Consider the following 20,038-nt stretch of genomic DNA (forward strand, 5'->3'; position numbering starts at 1 on the left):
ATGACTTTGACAGTAATTACCATGATTCCCACAAAAATGGTGATAGAGGGGAAATGAACACACAACAGAAACAGTATGGCTTTCTGGGTGGTTTTGGTTAATGAAGATTTTAAAATCATGTAGAGATATGTTGTGAATGCTGGGAAATAGAAGCTGATGGGATTTTATGGGCAAGCCAAGGACAATAACTTCCCTTTTCTGTTATACAATGTACTTTACAAAACCTTAACTCTTAAGACTTAATCAGGCTAGAGAATATTCTTTCCCTTCCTGATCTTGCCCTCCTTTCTTGGGTGTATAGTAGTAACGTTACTGTCAAAATTACACCAAGGTAAATGCAGAACTAATGAACCTTGGCTTCATGTTTTGCAGTTTTAAATTTCTTCTTGGACTAAATGGAGATCTGACATCCTGAATGAGTTTTTATTCTGGTTTAAATGTTATATTTCTTGTTCAGTGTTGTGTGATACAACTCTGAAACTTGCTCAAGTAGAAGAGTGGAGTGTTTAACAAACCCATGTAATTTTGTCTACAGTAACTTCTGGTTTGTGTTAATAAGTTGCAGGATGGTGCAGTTACAGAAGATACTTGGAAGTATTGAGTCTCATAGCTTGACATGTAATTTCCCAAAGACAAGCTATAAGTCATAATGAAAAAAGACAACATTTTTGATACTAAAGAGACAGGACAGCATCTCTACTCATGCCACATGGCAATCGAGATCCTTGGTTTGGAAAAATGTAATTGCTTTCCAACACTTTGTCAGATTGATCATGCATGTATTTTTGTTCACAATTTTTGTCTGGTAATCCTGAAAACAAGTACCAGAGAAGCAGGAGTGACTTTGTGGATGCTGTAAGCTGTGCAGTAGCCAGCTATCAGCACGTCCCCTTACACCTTTATACTCGTGTTTTAAACGCTGTTGTGTTCTTGTTCTTACTGACTCAGTGGATTTAATTGGTGTTAAGCATATGTACATGTGTTTGTAGACCTAGAGCACAGGAGTATTGAAAGTGAACTAAACAGTTACTTTTCACAAGCAGAATGTGTTTGTATTTTAATGTATTCAAGTATTAGGGCTGTGTTTAGTTGGGAGTTTTAAATGTTTCCATTTCAAGGAATGCTTTTGTAAAGGTCTGGATCCCTTCCAGCTGGTCTTCTAACAGGTTCTCTTACTTGTAACTTTCATGTTTTAAAACAAAAAGGGGGAAAAAAAAATCCCTAATAACTGTGATATTAGGTGGAAGCACTGTCTGAATTCAACACCTTCCTACTTAGTGCTTTCAAGCACTGATAATTTTGTTTACCCATCTAATATTCAGCTGTTTTCCCCAAGTGATTTCATAGTACTTTAAACAAGATGGAGCACAGCTTTGTAATTACAATTCTCTCATTAGTAATGTCAGTTTTTAAAGCATAATGATCTGTCTGTAATTGACTCCATGTAGTCTTCAGACCATAAAGGAGAAAAGAAGAAAGTAATTTAAAAAAATGTACAGAATGAATGGTCAGAGTTCTGGAATTCTGTATGAGGCTGGGAGAAATAAGGCTAATGACAATATTAATCTGTAGTAAGAACCCATAGTAGTAGAAGCTGTAATCTTAATCCCACATGATTTGTGAATTTTGTGTGTGTAAAAGTGCTTTGATGTGTGTTTAGCCTGTTGTGTATACATTCTCAAATAGTTTTTTCTTTTTCACCAGGGAAGTCGAGACAACATGAGTGTGATATTGATCTGTTTTCCGAATGCACCAAAGGTATCGCCAGAGGCGGTGAAAAGAGAGGCAGAGTTGGACAAGTACCTGGAAAGCAGAGTAGAAGGTGGATCATTTAAAAAAAAATAAGTAACTTTGTTTCTAAACAGACCCCCTGGCCCCCTTCCCCTTCCAACAACTAAATGATTAATACATACAGGCTTTTTACTAGACCTTCAAGTGCCATTGGCCATCTAGTGTACATCTCTGAAAAAGACACTCGTATAGTCTTGTTGTTTGTCTTGACAAATTTTGCTATGAAACTGCAGCAGCCTGTAACCCTGAAACTTATTCAGGATGGCAGAGAAGTAATTTCATTTGTGCTCAGTGTTCTTCATGAGTCTGTGTTGACAGCATTAACTTCTGACCAGTAAAACCTGGTTCCTGGAGATAAATTAAAAAATCAGAATATGTTGCAAAGTGTCTGTGAAGATGGTGATTTGAGTGCCATTTTTCCTTATGGTTATGTATAAATTTAGGTAGCAATAATATTTTATTACCCAATTATGATAGGATTACAGCTTGATCACTGTAATCTTTAAGGAACCTGCTACATATTTACTTAGCTCAAAGTAAATTACATCAGAAATTTGTCAAAGCTATTCCTTAAGCAGTCATGATGAACAAAAGCTGGGAGCTCAACTTACTCTAATAACCTCAGAATTATGCTTTAAATGTGTATTTCAGCAGTTCTTAAACTTTAAACTGACATTGCAAGTTTGAGGCATTTTGAGTCACCTACCTAAAAAATATATTTGAAATCCATTTGATTTAAAGTATTTCTCCTTAATACTACATTTATAGTGCCTTCTGATACTTAAAAATGTCCACAGCTTGGAGTTTTGTTTCTGAAACATAAGACACACTGTATGCACTATTTGCGTATGTTAAGTCTGTTTTTGAGGTAGACTCCTCTAGACCTATATGCTACAAGTCTAGTTATGTGTATGTACTTCAAGGATCTTTTGTAGCACACAGGACATGATATGCAGAGTTCTTCACAATTATGGTACCAATGATTAGTAAGTTAAAGGAATATATTATGCTCTTTTTACTGTCTTAACTTGTATGAAGATAAAATCATGCAGCTTTGTAAATTTCACAGAGCACATGCCTACATGGGAATTCTGGGTTCAGACAAATGTGCAGTTTTAAAGCACTACCTGTGTAGGTGTCCTTCAGAAAGTATCATGTTTTTCAAAGGCCTTATTCACAAACTACATCTGTCCTTGAACGAATGTCCAGACTGACATTTCTGTGTTACAATCTAACACTTGCCTAATGGAAGTTGATGAACAGTAAGCAATAGTGTGAATCTTGACAGTGTGGCAGGAATATCCAAGTGCATGATAACACTGCATGAGTTGTCAGATGGTTTTCTCCATTTCAAAGCTCTGAGCAGTTTTGCACCAGGCATTTGAAGAGCTATGTGTGCCTGCTCACAGAAATGGTGAAGAACAAGTATCCTGTAAATTCACACAATGATTTACAGCATGCTTGCTCCCCTAAGTTGGGCAAGTATTACCTTTGCATCTTGGATATTTTGTCTGGGTTCAGGCAAACCCATGACCTAGAATACAAAAATGTTAAGACTGCACCTTCAGTGTCCTCATTGTATCCCAGGAATATTACAGTGAGGGAAGCTGATGTTTTTGTACAGACACTTCATTTCCAAAATGAAGAACCTAAACACTGGAACTTCTTGTGATTATGGTATGTACAAAGAATTTGACTGCCAATGCTTTGCAGTTACACAGAATTTCAGGAATGAGCAAAATGTGATACTTGCATAGAGGCAGAAAGATTCTGCATGTAGTTCTAAAGCATCTTAATACTAATTTCACAGAATCACAGAATGGTAGGGCTTGGAAGGGATCTTTAGATATCATCCAGTCCAATCCCCCTGCAGAAGCAGGTCCACCTAGATGGGGTTAATGGGATGATGTCTGAGGAACTTGAGGTGATACATTGTGCTTCCCCTCAAGGGACTTTGCTTCTCTTTTAGAGTTGTCCTCAATCTTTTGTCTATTGTTGCACAGAGAGATTATTTTAAATTAATCAATATGTAGTAAACACTATGCAACCCAGCAGTGAATTGTATCAGCTGCATGTAGAATTTGACCTTTTGGGTCTTTCGAAGGAAGCTGAGAGGCTGAACTGAAGCAAAACTTAGAGGAGTTGATTTTACATTTAGTTTAATTGTTGTGCAGTTCGATTGCTTCCTGGTGTAAATGGATACTGTGGTTTGACTAGTAAGGTAGGACTGCTACAGTATCTGAAACTTTCAACACTACATGGAATAATCTTGCTGTTACCCTAGGATACTTTAAGAATGACAGTGCTTAACTTTATAAAAACCTAATTTTCAGACGAAGGAACTGGAAAATGCAAAGAGTACTTTTAGAATGGTTTTACTAATCTGTAACATCAAGTTAAATTTAGAATTCATAAAAATGGAAATTTGGTAAAATTGCATATCATATATTTTTATGCACTTTAGTACTGAGTTGTAGTCTAAGGAGCGATGAGTTTTGACACTAATGTTCATTTTTTTTTACTGATTGTGCTTTTATTCCCTCAGCCCAAAAGGTGTCCTTATACTGTTAAGAAGCAGTGCAAATTTTAAGACTGAATAGAGCTTAGTACTGATGGCCATCTTGAAGAAGGAGAGGTGATTGAGATGTTAAAATGTTAAAAAGCATAGGAAGTTTTCTGCTTACTATCCCACTTAGGGCTCTCCTTTTGCTACTTTTGATGTGTTTGTGGTCCAGATTCGTAGCTACAATAAATAATGAAGCAGCAAGTGTGGATAAGCATCTTTGTGCCATGACTTGCAATAAATCATCATTACTCCTAAAATACCATGTGAACTTCAAGGTAGACTCAGTCATTCCAAATTGTGTTGCTATTATTTGCACTAATAAGTGTTACTGATGTGTTGACTCTAAAAAGAAACTTGTCTGAGCTTTTTTCCTGTTCTTAGTCTTTTTTACATGAAAAACATTCCATAGTGGATAATCTTTGCAGTATTTATACTTATATAGAGATAAAGAATTCTAAGTTAGTTGTTATATGTTCCTTCCCATATTTTCACAGAATCAAATCTCTGACTTTTTCTTAAACTTTGTGTGAATTTCCCATTTAAAATATGAAAAAGCAGCTGTTTTGAATCCTTTATTTTAGGGTTGTAAGTACATTTTCCCGGTACTTGATGCCATAAAAATGTGTAGAAGGTTTAAAAGTAAATTAATCGGTGGGAGGAGGGTAGTAAAATGAATTGAAAGAAGATAATTCCAATAAATTAAATACAAGTAGCAGACTGACTCCATTTGTTGTGTCTCCAGTGTTCATTCAGTCTGTATCTATAGTTTTCTCAAAATATAAATGTATTCATATAGTGGAGACTGTATGTTACATGTACTGCAGTTACAGGTTTTGAAACTGTGTAGTATAGGTAAACTATAAATTCCTTATTTTTGTACAGCAGAACTTTAGCACTAGCACAATGTAGATTATACTAGATGTTCAAAATTGCACAATAAAGGAACTTGGCAAACCAAATCTGAGATCTTTGCTTCTTATTCAGATTTAAGGGTGTCAGATCATTTACGGAGTACTAGATGGTAAAATAAATTTTGGCTGTAGGTTTTGAGGAAATGGCAAGTTTCTGAGGTGTCTATGTGTGGTGTCATGTATTTAAAATATAGGTTTTGAAGTAAACAGCTTAAAACTTTGTGTTGGAGAGTTTGACGCTGGTTGAGGGCTTGATGGTATTTCCGCCGTACCTTGCAAATTACAGAGCCTGACTGCAAAATTGAGCTGACGCTTTCTGTAAACACACACGGCCCTGAGAAACTATTACATGCACACAAAAAAAAGCAATTCACCATTATTTTGGGGTTTTTAAAATTCCTTTTTACGTTTTAGCTTCAAAGGACTGGATACGTGTTGGTTTTCAAAGCCTTTAATGTGCCTTATCTCACTAATTACAGTATGAAAGGGAAACTTGGTATGCTTCTCTGGAGTTATCATTTAGGGCAAAAGCCAAATGCTTGAGTGTCTTTCAAAAGTGGTACTGATGAATTCTAAATACTCTTCAAGCTATGTAAATGCTTTATTACATTAATAGTGTACATATGAGCGTGTGCATGTGTGTACACACTATTGTACATGTGCTGCAGCATCCACTTGAAGATCAACAGCACCAAGTCTTAATTTATCTCTCTTAAAATTTCCAAGAGCTCGTGTTTACGGATAAACTGATAAGATGCATTTTAAAAAAATGTGCTTGTTCTTTAGATTTCATAAAGTCCTGACTCTTCAGGAGTGGTATGGTCTGAAATCTCTTGAGTTTAAATAAAATTGTGTGCTAATGACTTGGGAGGGGAAAAAAAACCAAAACCACAGGCGCAAGAATAAAGTTAGAGAATGAATTTCTTAGCAAACATGACTGTGGCTACAAATTCCCTTCACCCAGAAGTTGGAGTGAATCAGCCTTAAATAACTACCCAGTATTCACGTATCCCCAGAGTGAGTTAAGGATGGAACTATGTCTTAGATGTGACGTCTTTCGCTTTTATTTTATATGTAATAGTTCTTTAAAATTGCATGTTACTGTAATGCAGTGAGGTACACGTATTGGCTAACATACATACAGCCATGGGAGTTGTTTTAAATATGCCTAACCTTTTGTTTTTTTGAAAATATTATGCTTTCTATGATAGTGATAATCTTTTGTGTTGCAGCAATAAAGGTGATGTTAATATCAGCCTCATGCCCAGAGCATTTTGTTGGGACGATATTACATCTTCTATTATATCTAATGTATAGCAGGAAAGCTAGTAAAGATTTGTTTTTCTCACTCTTACTAGGTAGCTGTGTATTTCTGAAACCAGTGTGCATGTTAACAGGAGTATGTCTCTGTCAAAACTATTACAGGTTCATTTTCTTACGGAGCCAAAGTTAACAATTACCATGTTGAATACGGTCTGTTGTCTTTTTAATATATTTATTTATTATAACAGAAGTTAAGCTACCTTTTTATAAAACTGAGTGTTTCAATCTTTTTAAGTTAAAATTTGGACTGCACTTACAAAAAAAGTACTTCTGATTCCCAGAGATCATAAAGAAGCAGGGTGAAGGAGTCCCAGACTTAGTCCACGTGATGCGTACGTTAGCAACTGAGAGCATCCCAAACCTCCCGCCGGGAGGTGAATTGGCAAGCAAGTGAGTTCACATCGGTGTAAATGTGGTTTTTTTATTTCAATCACAGCTTAACTGTAAGGCCACTCTTAAAAGTGGGGGCGGGAAGAAGGGTACAGGACAAAAGGTGGTGATCTGTTCTCTAATTTTTATTACTCAGTTGTTCCGAACAAAAAGGACAAACGTAAGAACAGAGTCAACTGAATCACTACTAAATTTAAATGTCAAACTGTAGCTCTGGGAGGACTGAGAGTTTTTTTAAGGGTGGCCTGAGTGTGTCTGCTTTTTGTAAATAACTAGGTTTTCTGGGTGGGATGTTATATTTGATGATGCAAAAGTAATGCACTGACTTCAGCAGTTAATTTGAGTATGTAGTTCTGCACTTCAACAAGTGATAACACACCTGATGTTTTGCTTGGCAGCTTTCTTGTCTGTATTTGAAGCAATGTTGTAATAGTTTAAAAGTTTGCTTTTGGTGTATCTCTGCTTGTGACAAATCTGAAAACTAGATAGGAAGTCTTCTAAAAAAAAAAAAAAAGATAAGTGGGAAGTTAAAATTTGCAGCTTTATATAAATCGGGCTGTCTGTCTCCTTCAAGAGTTCCGTGTTGATGCTCTATAGCTTCTCAAATCGATGTTCAGTCTTGGAGGAAGCAGTGTGCTTAGTTCATTCACACCTGACCAAGTGCTTTTTGGTTCAAGAGATCGTTTGTGAACCTGTGCTGTGTTTAAATGGATTGAGCACATATGGTACAGACTTTGTTTCTAACACTTCAGAGTATAATTCTTCTATTGCTACACCAAAGCATGAAGTCTCTCATTATGTAACTGAATAAATAATGGAACTGTAAAGATTACTTCTACAAAACAAAATTGTTCTTATGTGAACTATTTGACTAGATGAAGAGGTAGCAATTTTATATATAATAACAGCATCTATTTAGGATGTGTTGCTGTACTCTTGAAGTACCAATGAGTCAATTTCTCGTGAAAGATGGCATAGAAATTGTTTTTTCTCAGTCTTTGGGTAGCAGTAGCATCATGGTTGTGAGGATGTGCTGAAGTGACTAATTTCATGGAGTTTTGTGTCTTAATGATGCTAGTTTGATTGAGGATTGATAGAAGTATGGATATAATTGAGTGTTAGTGTAACTCAAAGCACAACTGCCCATTTGGAATGAAAAATATGGTTTTCAAGAAACCTGCCCTTATTTAGAGCAAAGATACCTATTCCTTAAAATATAAGGGAAGCTTTCCAGTTTGTATGTGCAACGTAGTTTGGGTGCAATTGCTTGGTTTTCTTTCTTTCAATTCAACCTCTTCTTTCCCCGCCCTACAATCATTCACTAGATCCACTACTATGATGTTTGAACTGCTGCATGGTAGTTCCTGACTTTCCAGTGTTAAAGGGATGATTACAAAGCCTATCATCTGCTCTTTTTTTCTTCCTAATGCACTCCTTTACGATTGCTGTGCTGCATCCACAGGCAGTTTAAAGGTGGTTCTTTGAAGTTTGTTTTGTATCCAAGTTGTGCTCTGTTACTTCCTCATACTTGATTCTGTGGAAGAGGATCTGGAAGAACATTTCTTTCAAAGTTCGATCTGCAATTCCTGTCCTTTACTCCCCTCTTTCCTTCCTGCCCCCTTTCCAAAGTTATCTCTTCATATGCTAGTTAAGGCAAAGGCTTCCTCTTCCTTCAGCCTCATGTTGGGTGTTTTTTTGAGTATCAATTTCCAGGAAAATATTTTCAACCAGTGTGAAAAAAAAGAAATTACTCATTTACATGTCATTTGCAATTTTTCTATTAATATTTTATAAATACATTTTCTGTCAATGCTAAAAAAACCAATAATCCCAGAGATAGAAGTTAATTACAAGCTACCTTAAATATCCTAAAGTGTTTTGGTTTTTTTTCAAATGAGGAAACTGTCAAGGTGCTTGAATTATTTGTAAAATATTTTTTACCAGATAAAATTCTTCTCCATCTGAAGATAAAATGTATAGATCTGCTGTTTGCAATTTACATTTGAGAAAAGTTGCAGGAGAGTATTGGACATATTATTGTAAAAGAATATTGCTTCAGAAATAATTTTTCCAGATTTGCACAAAGAAAGTGCATTTTGGAATGTACATGAACAAAAATGTCCTTCAGAATGCCATTTTTTTGCATCCAGAAACTAAGAAAAGAACACTACTCCCCTCTGATAGTGCCATAATACATGATGTACTACTGCAGCGTTCATCAGGGCAACAAGTTGCGAAATTGTTCAGTGCCCAGAGAGTTTTCTGATGCTCTTATCTGAAAGTCAAGAGACATAGCACCTGGCAGCATTGCAGCCTCATCTAAGTGTCAGGTCATGCTCTCTTCCCACTGAACTGTATGGGGTTCTGCCTCGTTTTTCTTGAATCTAAAGATTGTAATGGGTACTGTAGCTGTGTTCAGTCTTTAATGACACTTGGTGCCAACTTGCAGTAAACTTTGTTCTGTAAATTTAAAACCTTCTGAAGTTTGCATTTTGAAATAAATTTGTGCTTAGGGAATTTGACTTGAAAAAACCCACCAAGACACAACCTTAAAATCTTGCGGGTTTGTTTTTCTTGCTCTAGACGGAGTGTGATTGAAGCGGTTTATAACAGACTGAACCCCTACAGGAATGATGACACTGTAAGTATCCTTTCTCTTACATTGTCTTCCCCACACCTCACTTATTTTAGCTGTTTTGTAAAGAAACATACTGCTAGTTCTTGTTTAATGACCCCTTTCCTCCTGAGAAGCAGTAGCAATGCTGTGCTCTTCAGACTGTGTTTTGTAACTGTTTTCTGTGGTCTTCTGCTGGTCATAGTCTCAGAACTCTGGTACAGTTGACTTGTGTGTCACCTCTAGAATTTCATTTTTTGAAACCTGCCTAGTTTTCCAAATGCATTTGTGCCTAATGGTGCGGTCTTGTATGTTATTTTTTTTCCCTTTCATGGGAGACTTTTTCCCCCACAAATCAGGAAGAAAATGGCTATACTTGTAGAGTAAACAAATTTTTAACTGTCAGCTTTAAGAATATGTTAATTTTCACAATGGGTTCTGTAAGCACTACTAAGCATAGAGCATCTTACAGCAAACATACAGCTTAGGTGCATGTGTCAGTGATCAGTGACATGAATCCATTGTCAGTGGGGAAAAAAACCCAAAGTAAAATATGAACTGTGATCCCAGTTGCAGTTAGATTGCTGGAAACAACATTCTGTCACCAAAAGTGCTGCATTTCATAAAGTAGTTAAATTAAGCCTTTACCTGTCATCAGCAAAAATGCTTAGATGTGACATCAGTGAAATGCATCTAGACATAAATTGTGGGTTGGTGTTACAACTGGATGCTGGTTTATTTGACACTTCTCACGATACATTTAGCATCAAAATTCCTAAATAGTGGCTGAAAGAGGATGCTTTACCTTCAGAATACATTCTGTATTATGTTACTGTTCTACATATGTACAGTAGACAAACTTCTGTGTTTTGTGATGAAGTTGGCAGCTTGGGTACAGAAATGTACATACTGAATAACTGGCATATGCAGCTCCTACATTTTTACTCACTACTACTTCTATTCTTCATCCTTGTGCTTGAAACACAACCATTTTTGTCTTTCGTGTAATTGCTCTCCTTAGCTACTTGTGATCTTGAAGAAAAAAGCTGGAGGTGGTACTTTTGCAAAGGGTAATTTTAGTGATTTGATGGTTTGGGTTTTTTTTACTACACCTCCGTGCCAACTGTTCTTTTTTATGGTTTGTAATGAATTCTGTGCACATGTTTGGATGAAGGGTACAGAACTTTAGTGCTAAGAAATTGTCATATGTGGCACTGCTAGAGACTTAATTAGCCTGTTTTCTCTCGAAGGGCTCGGGAAGGCAGCACTTTTACAGACGAGTGAGAATTCTACCTCCTGCAACCTTAGTAATGATAGGGCCACATAGCTGTGGAAGCACCAGTGTGCTCTGTTTTAAAGCCCATCAGGTCCCTGTAGATTGCTCTACAGAAGCAGGTTGCTCTGATGCCTGTACTGTTGACATAGCTGTTGCTTCAGCTACCAAACTGTGGTCCCACTTAACCATTCAAATTAACCTGTGTACCCAACCCCTGAGGCAGTTAGAGAAAGCTGAATATAGAACAGTCTGAACAAGGGGAAAAGAAATGAATGTGCCACAAAGGCAAATGGGTTAAAAAAACACTTACTAGAATTAAATACTCCATTTGTATTAGGATTTTTTTAACTGACAACGTGAATCAGTTAGACATTTTGTAGGGATGTGTTATTTGCACAGAATCTGTTGGCCCCTGTGGGCATGAATGAGCTGAATTTTAGGGGACAGTCAGATATTGGATGTGTGGCTGTAATGCCGTGTAGTGTGGCCATATGATTATGGTCTAGAGCACGGCATGTCTTCTGCTTCCAGGTTTTTTCTTATATACATTTTTTCCTCCTTGTGGTTTTATTACCATCCAAAATTAAGGTTTCCCACAGCTACCCAAACTACCCTTCTCTAACCTTAAATTACAAGTGTTAAAATTGATCTGAATTGTAATGGGGTGTTAGTTGATGACTGTATTTTCCTATGCAGTGAGGGAGGGCTGAAAAGAGATGGTAGTGATAACAAATGGCATGAGGCACATCCTGCTCTTTTAAAACACTGGTGTAGTTAAGTGTAGCAATTCTGTATTAGTTCAGACTACTCTGGGAATGCTTTTGAGTAATGTTCCTAGGGTATTATTTTGCAGATTGATAAGGCTATTATGAAACACTTGGTCAGATTTTGAAATGTGTTGATACTGCTCCTTCATGAATTAAGCCTGTGTGGTTCTTAGATGCCCCTTAAAATGCTGTTCCTGAAAGAGGAGAGAAAACAGGCTCCTAAAATGATTTCAGTCTTTACCCTTTTCAGTCTGAATTATCCAGAAACCACTGTAACTATGGGCACTCCAGGCTTTAAAGGGTTCCTTCTTTTTTCTTTTAAGGATTCTGCCTCAACTGATGATATGTGGTAAGACTGCTCATCTAGCTGTGGAGTTCACCTTTCATCCTTCAAATGAAAGTGCAGCCCAACCTCAGTGACCCTTCTTAACATCCATCCTCAACCTTAATTAAAGAAGGAAATACGATGTGTTGGTGAGAGTGACTACAGCAGTACGACATCTGGCCCAGGAACTGATCTCTTTTTTGTAAAACAGACTTCTGTAAACGTGATTTCAAACCATAATTCATGTTGTAAATCAGACTCCAGCAATTTATGTTGTATGATTTTGTTTTTGTAAAGTGCAATTGTCTTTGTACAAAATGCTCATATTTAATTATGAACTGCTTTAAATCACTATAAAGGTTAGAAGAAATGTTTGGCTTGTGTGATGCAACAATATATATCCCTTGAAATACATGTTGTGGTTTTGGATTGCAAGGAGCAGCAGCCTAGCCAGCTAGGTGCTCAGGAGGTGCACAAAATTGGAAAGATAACTTTTCGGTTTATATGAAAGCTGAAATTGTGGGCAAATTATCAGACGTTACAGTGTGTGAATTTGCTTGGCAGTGGAAAACCAGCAAAGAGTGGTGCACATTCTTCAAGGAACGTGTCTTTCTTTTTTTTCTTGGACGCACTCCTGCTCTCACATTGAGTTAAAGGGAGTTCTGATTTCGACTTCAGTGGGAGTTCAATCATGCCCTGTTAATAGTGTCGTGTTCGTACGAGTCCGAACCTTGGGATTAGAACACCTTGATTCTTTGCACCTCTTTCTTTTTTTCATTAACCCTTACCTAAAGCTACTAATCACTGAGCATGAACAGGCAGCTTTCTACATTGAGTAGGAGTCTGCAGCATTTTTACAGTCCTGATTGGCTGGGTCTGCTGCTGTTCCAAGTAAAAATCCTTTGAATTCCATTTTATCAATAAAGCTTGATTTAACAAACAACAAATTTATCCATAAATGTGTAATTCCTTTTTTTTTTTTTCCCTGCCTTTTAAAATGTCAGTGCCATTGTAAATGATATTTTATTTGTGGAAGAATATTTTTATTAATTGATAGCCCATTTTTAAAATGGGAAGGGTTTTGATTATTGCCCCAAACATAGCCATATGCTAGAGGATGATGTGGGATTAATCCGTTACCCTATTTTTTACAAGTGTGGGTTTTTTTCAAGCTTTTTGGTGTTGTGGTGTTTTGGTTTTTCTTTTTCTTACCTTTTTCTTCCCCACTGAAGATGTGCATTGGTTTGAATTTGCCTACGGTTTGATAAAAATACATTTGTCAAAGCCTGACAATCTTTAACATTTTATGGTGTGTGTTTTTAATTGACCCACTTACTTAGAATGAGAGACTAGTGGTTAAACAGTACTTGTGATTTGAGATATAGCATGTTGACAATATTTAACTGTTCGTTGTTTAAGATCCTAATTTAAAATTTTATAAGGTAATAAACTAATTTGATTTGAGCTTAGCCTTCTCCCATTGAGCATACAGAAAAATTAAGTTTTCGAGTCAATCGTGTTTGCAAAACTGCTGTTTTGTGCACCTTGTATTGTCTTTTTGGTTGAGAATATTGTATTTTATATGTAGTTTACTCATTTAGTAGGCAGATTCCCCAAAAGGAAAATCAGTAAAACAAGTAGATTGTAACATTTACTGCAGTTAAACAGAATCAAAACTTGGTGTATAATTACTTTTTGATAGGAACATGTAGTACAATCCATTTTGCTATATTTGTCTTTCCCTAACTTTGAAATATACATATTTGTATATATAGCCTTAAAACTAATGCAGAGTTAGGGAACACTGAACAGTGAAAAAGTAACTTATAGTGTCTTGGAACTAAGTATAGTATATACCAGCAAACTTTTCTTTTATCCCTCTTGTCTATGTGGGGTGCTTAAACGTAACTTCATTGTATTCAGTTTGTAATCTGTTCAAGCATGAATGAAGAAAACATTAAGCACTATTTGTATTTATAAATTTATAGCAATTTTTGCTTAAAGAACCAATTCCTTACCTACCTATGAATAAATGCTTAAAATGTCTAATTTTGTTGTAGAGTGCAAAACTATAATAATGTTAAGTTATAGCTTCACAGGCACCTAATTAACAAGCATATTTAATAATACGTGGCATATTAGTGCAAAAAGCTAAACTTAATTTAGGACTAGGCAGATAAAGTTCTGTCCTTTTTTCATAGAGACTATAGTTTTGGGAACTGCAAAACCTTCAACTGGACTGTGGAACCTTTTGAGTTTTAAACTTTTAAAGAGTCGGAAGCAAAACTGCGGTGTGAAAAGCCATACTTCCAACCAGAGTCACTTAAACTGTCTCAGTGACAATTTATTCAAAGCCTCTTCTTGTGAGGTCTCCTAAAGGTTAGAAAGAGAAATGATTCTGCTATTGCTACAGGTGATGTAACTAGGTTTGAGGGTAGCAGAAGAAAGCCCGTTTCAGGCCTTTCTCTCTCCTGCCTGTGTTCAGCATTTTAATGAGGTCAGAGTACTGAATCTATTCCGTATGCAGAAGCACTGCCATTTTAGATACAGATTTTGATTACAAAATATATTAATTAAGTATCTAAAGCATCTTAGAAAGAGAGGCAAGCTCTACTTGATACTGCTCTGAAAAGGAAAAGGCACTTTGGCACCTTTGTGCATCTCCTTCTTGCACCAGAAACATTTTTGTTTTAAATGCTAAAACCATTAGCACCTCAGGGGTAAGGCAGCAATTTTTATTTCTCTTTTTTTTTTTAAGTATTGTGTGCTATTTATTTTCCTCTTGGAAAAAAAAAAGATTCCTGTGTGACAAAAATGAATATTGTCTGATGTTAAAAGATGTATTTTTAAATACACGTTCAAATAGGATGGTCCCAATTTGCTTGTTTTCAAAAGGAAATGACACCTTTGTAAAGCTACTTTGCTTCCTATGCTGTGCAACTTTGTTTTCCTTCTACATTTGACAGCTTCACTGGCTTCAGTTTCTGTGAGTTTTGTTAATAGTCAGATTAAATGTTTCACTGATCATTCTGGGAGAATACCTGTACTGCTTTATAGGCAACTGTTTCAAATAATTCTCACTAATTCAGCATTGAAATATGTTCAAGACAGAGGCTTCTAAAATGTGGATTTTAGCCAATGTTAACTAAATGCAATCACATTATGTAGGATCCTAGATTTGCAAGGCTTTGTAAATCTCTCATATCAACAGAGTCCCTGATACACCTGGTGAGGCAGAAATCTGCAGATCCTGTGCAAGTTTTGAAGACAGGGCCTTACAGGGGGCTTGTTCCTACCTAGCTGGGAAGCAGCACCACAAAGACCTTGATGCATGGCCATCATTCGTTTTAATCTTCCAGCAGAAGTCAGAATCACAGGGGAATTTCCTCTACTTGCCATTAAACCATGGTGAATTGCAGCAATCCTAGGTTGATGCCTGCAAGATGCCTGGTGAATATTAAGCACTTACCTGAGGGTTCCTGCAGGTGCCAAAGCTGATCATTTTAATGTGTGCTTACACTAAACTGATCTTGGTGCCTGTTACATCGCTTATTGCAAAACTGGTGCTGCCTCAACTGTAGAGGTTAAAATCGGAGCCATTTTGCTCAGTTCCAGGGTTGGAAAACTAAAGAGGTGATCTAACAGAACTGGAGAACAGTTTTCACTTCAGTTGGTTCCCCAAAAAGAATTCCACCTCAATTTGATGTTGGGATAGGGTAGACTTTCTATTGCTTCTCATTTTTTTAGTGATTGATGAACTTAAGATTATGGTTTCATGATAACTTGCATCAAGATGAAGCTGTTGCTGTAAGTTTGCCCCTGCTGCCCTTTTTGAGCCAGCACACACACTTATGGGGCTGTACAGTTAGGAGAAAGGAGAAATGAAAAAGAGCTGTGCTCTTGAGCTGGGTAAGTTGAGAATCCAGGGATGGGATGCTGGTACTAGGGCAAGATGGAGAGTGGGGAGCCAGGGCTGAGGGCAAAGAATTGGTCGCACCACCCCTCTGCCAGAGTTTTGGAGATAACACCCTGAATGCAGAGCAAAACTTGACCTGTGTAGGCAGTTCTGAAACCTTTGCAGATCTTTCTCCGCCCTGGACTCAAGGGAAACGTTTTGCTTTTGGTAAAACATGCATTCTCTTCAAATGAGAAGCATGAGCCTTTGCTTTTAACGTCTTCCTGTGCGTGAGTTCCGTGCTGACAAACTTCTGTTGGCTTTGTCTAGGCATACAGCTGTGCTACGGGATACAGCACAGCTGCCACAATGACATTAGTCATAGAACCATGTGGTTGGTAATGGTTTCACTTATTTCAACGTACGTCAGGATTTCATCATGCTGAGATACCTTCATCTCTACCTGCACTTTCTTAAATTGCTTTTAAGTACAAATGACTTGGTATATTTAAATTCCTTGATGTTTAAGCTTGGCCATGTCTGGAACAGGCTAACCTTTAGTAAAACGTTGCTCTTTGCCTCATCTTTTGGTAAATAAGGTGTTTTATACAAACCTGATGTACCTTGTGTAGGTTCAGAAACAGCGAAACTGTGCCACAGCTGTAGAGCTGTACCTGATGTTTTTCTGTAGCAAGTGGAGTTGTTACTCTATGCCAAGCTTCTTGAGGTGTTAAAATAATGTCTCCTAGATAACCAGTGTAGCTGCTTGTTCCTACCCCTACATGTGTCTGAGAGGATCATAACTGAGCCTTTGTATACCAGTACAGGGTGTAAGGACTGCTTGGCTGGGTAGGGTTTTTTAACTCAGTGGTAAAAAGAGGGTCCACATCTCAATTTCTAGGATGCTGTAGTGCATTAAACAAATGGCATTCCTGCTGTAAAAACAGAGCAAAATATAAAGTCCATATTTTTGACTGACCTGTCTCTGAAATATACTGATCAGAGTCCACTTGTTGGCTGAGCTCTTTTTGAGCTCTCTGTGGAGTGTTTGCACAGCTTGCACGTCTCTGCAGACCCACATGTGTACCTTCTGCAGCACTCTGAAGCCTTATTTTGCTTAGTAACATTGCTTTGTAAATGAGGTGGCAGTCACCTGGGCTGTGGCATTTGTTCACCAAAGTCCAGGAAGCTGTAGGAAAACTAAAAGCTTGTCTTTATTCTCATGAACTCCTAAATGCTTTCAAGTAGAAAACAAAGAAAGTAAAAAGACTCCAACTTGCTGAAAGTTGAGTTTATGTCATCTGTCACTGAAGAACTTGTTTCCATAAAAATCTAAAAATGATTCAATTATTCACTTCATGGGGTTTTTTACTGAAAAAAAGATGTCTGGAGCTTTAATCCTGGTTGTGTCAGTCGTTGACCCATAGTGACCTAGGCTCTATGCATATTCCTTGCTTTATGTGTTCTTCTGATGTTTGTTTTGAGGAGCAGTAAGTCGGATCTGGGAGGTTTTTCCTTCCCTCATGTTGATGCTTCTAAAGTCTTTGCTTCAAAGCTAAGGGAACAGGAGTGGTAACAAAGACTTAGGAAAGGGTTTGTGGGGAGGCTTGCTTTAAATGCAGCACCACCACAAAGCCCTTCACCTTTGCAACCACAGAATTTGGGAAAGTGAGCTTAACTTCTCAAATGTCTGTTGTAGAATTTCTGAAGTAATTATGTTGGGAAAGTGTCAAAACTTTGGTAGAAGTGGGATGACAGGGCAGGTTTCTAGGCTCTATACTGCTTTATGCCTAGCTAGATTTTTATGCTTCACTTATACCAATTCCTGCCTAAATGCTTTTTAAATAGACACTAGAGATCAACTGGGGTTTTTTTACCTCCCCCAAGGAAAAAGAAAACCCAATAGCCCTTGCTACTGTGTAATCAGGCATTTGCAAGGGTGAGTGCTGTGTCAGATAATGTTTTCCTTTAAGAGCACTACATCTGAACTTCTCTGCTCGCTCAGTAACATTGAGCCGAAGCTGAAATTCTTTTTTCCTCCATTTACTGTATGGCTCTGAAGAGGTGCTGGAAGCATGGAGGGGTGTACAGCTAAACTAGACAGGATTCTCCTTAAAGACAGTGAGTAAGCCTCCAGAGTTGAGGAAGGTGCCATTTTTGTTTCTTGTGAGGGATAATCTTTGAGAAGAAAAATGAGAAAATTCAGACTGGAGGGCCTTAAAACATTGCATGCTTTAACTTCTCTCAGTGCCTATAGACTGAGGTCCAGAGTTGAATTTCACTTGCATTCAACATAGTCTGAGCAATGGAAATACTGCCTGGCCAACTTCATTTCCACTGTTGGGTTTTCAGGCTGGAGCATGGTTATTTTTGTTCAAACAACAGGGGAAAATTAAATTAGTCTTAGGAAAATCCGTCATGTACTTAACTTTACATCCTGATGGAGCTTCACTTACAATAGATGAAGTTTCCACGTGTATTGGTGGAGCCGTAAGTGTCCCTCTTCCCTTGGAATGAAAATTAAATGCAATGATAGAATCGTAGAGTGGTAGGGATTGGAAGGGACCTTTAGAGATCATCCAGTCCAACCCCCCTGCAGAAGCAGGTCCACCTAGATCAGGTCTTTATTTAGTTTTGGTTTTGAAAAAGCTTTTCAAAGCAAAGGGCAGAAGGTGGTAATGGTGGAGCAAATTGTGAGATTGATTGCAGATGATTTCTTAATTCTTCAAACATACAGGCTTTTTGAATTTCTTTTGAAACATCAGAGGGGCACAGCTTAAAAGGTGTGGTCTTTGATTGTAGTGCTTTTAGCTGTAAAGAGTAAATGAAAGGGTGAAAGCCAAAATTAGTTACCCAGGATGGAAAAACAATGAGTCCCCCAAAACCTAGGAATAAACATGCTGGATTTACATAGCGTCATCTCTGTGTGCAGTGAGGGACCTACTGAAAGGATCTTTGTCAGCATTTTTGGGGGACCTTTTTACTCTTGATGAGTGTTTGATGCTAGACTGGCAAGTCTGTTGAAATTTGAGATTTCCAGACTCTTAAACTGGAAACTGGGCAATTGCAAAGAGTCCCCAGTACATGAGATGCTGCGGTACCCGGGGGCCGCGGGTTAAGGCTCTGCAGCCCGTGCTGGAAGTTGGGATTGCTTAGCATACGCTTGATTGCTGATGGTGTGATTCACAGTGACCTTGTGTACCAAGAGTTCAGTTTAATTTATTAACCAAGTCTAACTCTTTGGTGCCAGGAATCTAATTTTTAATGTAAGTGCTGAGTTATGCAAATGTTCTTAGAAAATCGTGTTGGGTAATTCACCACTCAGAAAACTAAATTACTAGTGATGAAGGGTTAGTAGGAGGCAAAAGCCCTCAGTTCTCCTAGACACAGAGTACTGGACTTGTGAAAAGGTGAGGTTTGATTTCCAAGACTGGCTGCATTCTAAATCTTTCAAAGCAGAGATTTTGATTTCTAGCATCTGTCTTGTTCCTAAGACCACGTACAAACATGCTGAATTAGAGAGTTTTCGCCTGTCTTCTCACAGAATTTGACTCCACATCGTATCCTAAGAGTCTCGTTTGTAGTAACGTGCCTGTCTTTTTAGAAGATTCATGACCTCTTTATATCTATTTTGTGGAAAGTGTAACTTTTTTTCATTGATGACCTGTATAAATGTGTGTTACGAATGGAGAGATTTAAGCTTGAAAAGCATGTTTGCAGATGACACAGCTTCATTATGGAATTTATAAAGTTAACAGAGTAATATACAAGAGCATAACTATTTTCCTTAAGTAGAATGTATAACAATATATAATAAATTATTCTCCACACAATTCCCCTACTATTTCCAGTTTTACACAATTCAAACTGTGTGTTTACAGAAAGTTCAATAAATGTATATTTTGTACTATGTACAGATTCCTGGTCCCAAAGAAAATGTGTGAACTTAGTTTCTAACTTCACTTTTGAGATTGTACCTTTTTTTTTCCCCCCCCCATTCTTTTTCGGGTGGGGAAGGGGTTGGGAGGGTCTTGGAATCAGTTGAACAAGCTGCCTGTCAATGGTGGAGGCTTGCATTGGAGTAAATGAGAATTGGATATATTTCTAATCTACAAAAGTAATACCACTAAATAAAACAGGCGATTGCATCGTGTGTGTGTGTTTGAGTGGTACACGATGA

At 37.5% G+C, this 20,038-nt stretch overlaps 1 protein-coding gene across 3 annotated transcripts in view; it reads left to right on the forward strand.

Moving 5' to 3' along the window:
- PPM1A (protein phosphatase, Mg2+/Mn2+ dependent 1A) overlaps positions 1-17,200 on the forward strand; it is a 33,160-nt gene extending 15,960 nt beyond the window's left edge. For 2 of the 3 annotated variants that reach the window (XM_061998907.1, XM_061998908.1), the window contains exons 3-6: positions 1,705-1,822; positions 6,873-6,981; positions 9,565-9,622; positions 11,962-17,200. In XM_061998907.1, coding sequence (XP_061854891.1) covers positions 1,705-1,822; positions 6,873-6,981; positions 9,565-9,622; positions 11,962-11,991 — 315 coding nt within the window. In that variant the 3' untranslated portion in view covers positions 11,992-17,200. The remainder of the gene's footprint in view (positions 1-1,704; positions 1,823-6,872; positions 6,982-9,564; positions 9,623-11,961) is intronic. The other variant, XM_061998909.1, reaches the window with a different exon arrangement.
- The last annotated feature ends 2,838 nt before the right edge of the window (positions 17,201-20,038 follow it).

This window comes from Colius striatus, chromosome 6 (genome assembly GCF_028858725.1).
Source record: "Colius striatus isolate bColStr4 chromosome 6, bColStr4.1.hap1, whole genome shotgun sequence".
Lineage (NCBI taxonomy): Eukaryota > Metazoa > Chordata > Aves > Coliiformes > Coliidae > Colius > Colius striatus.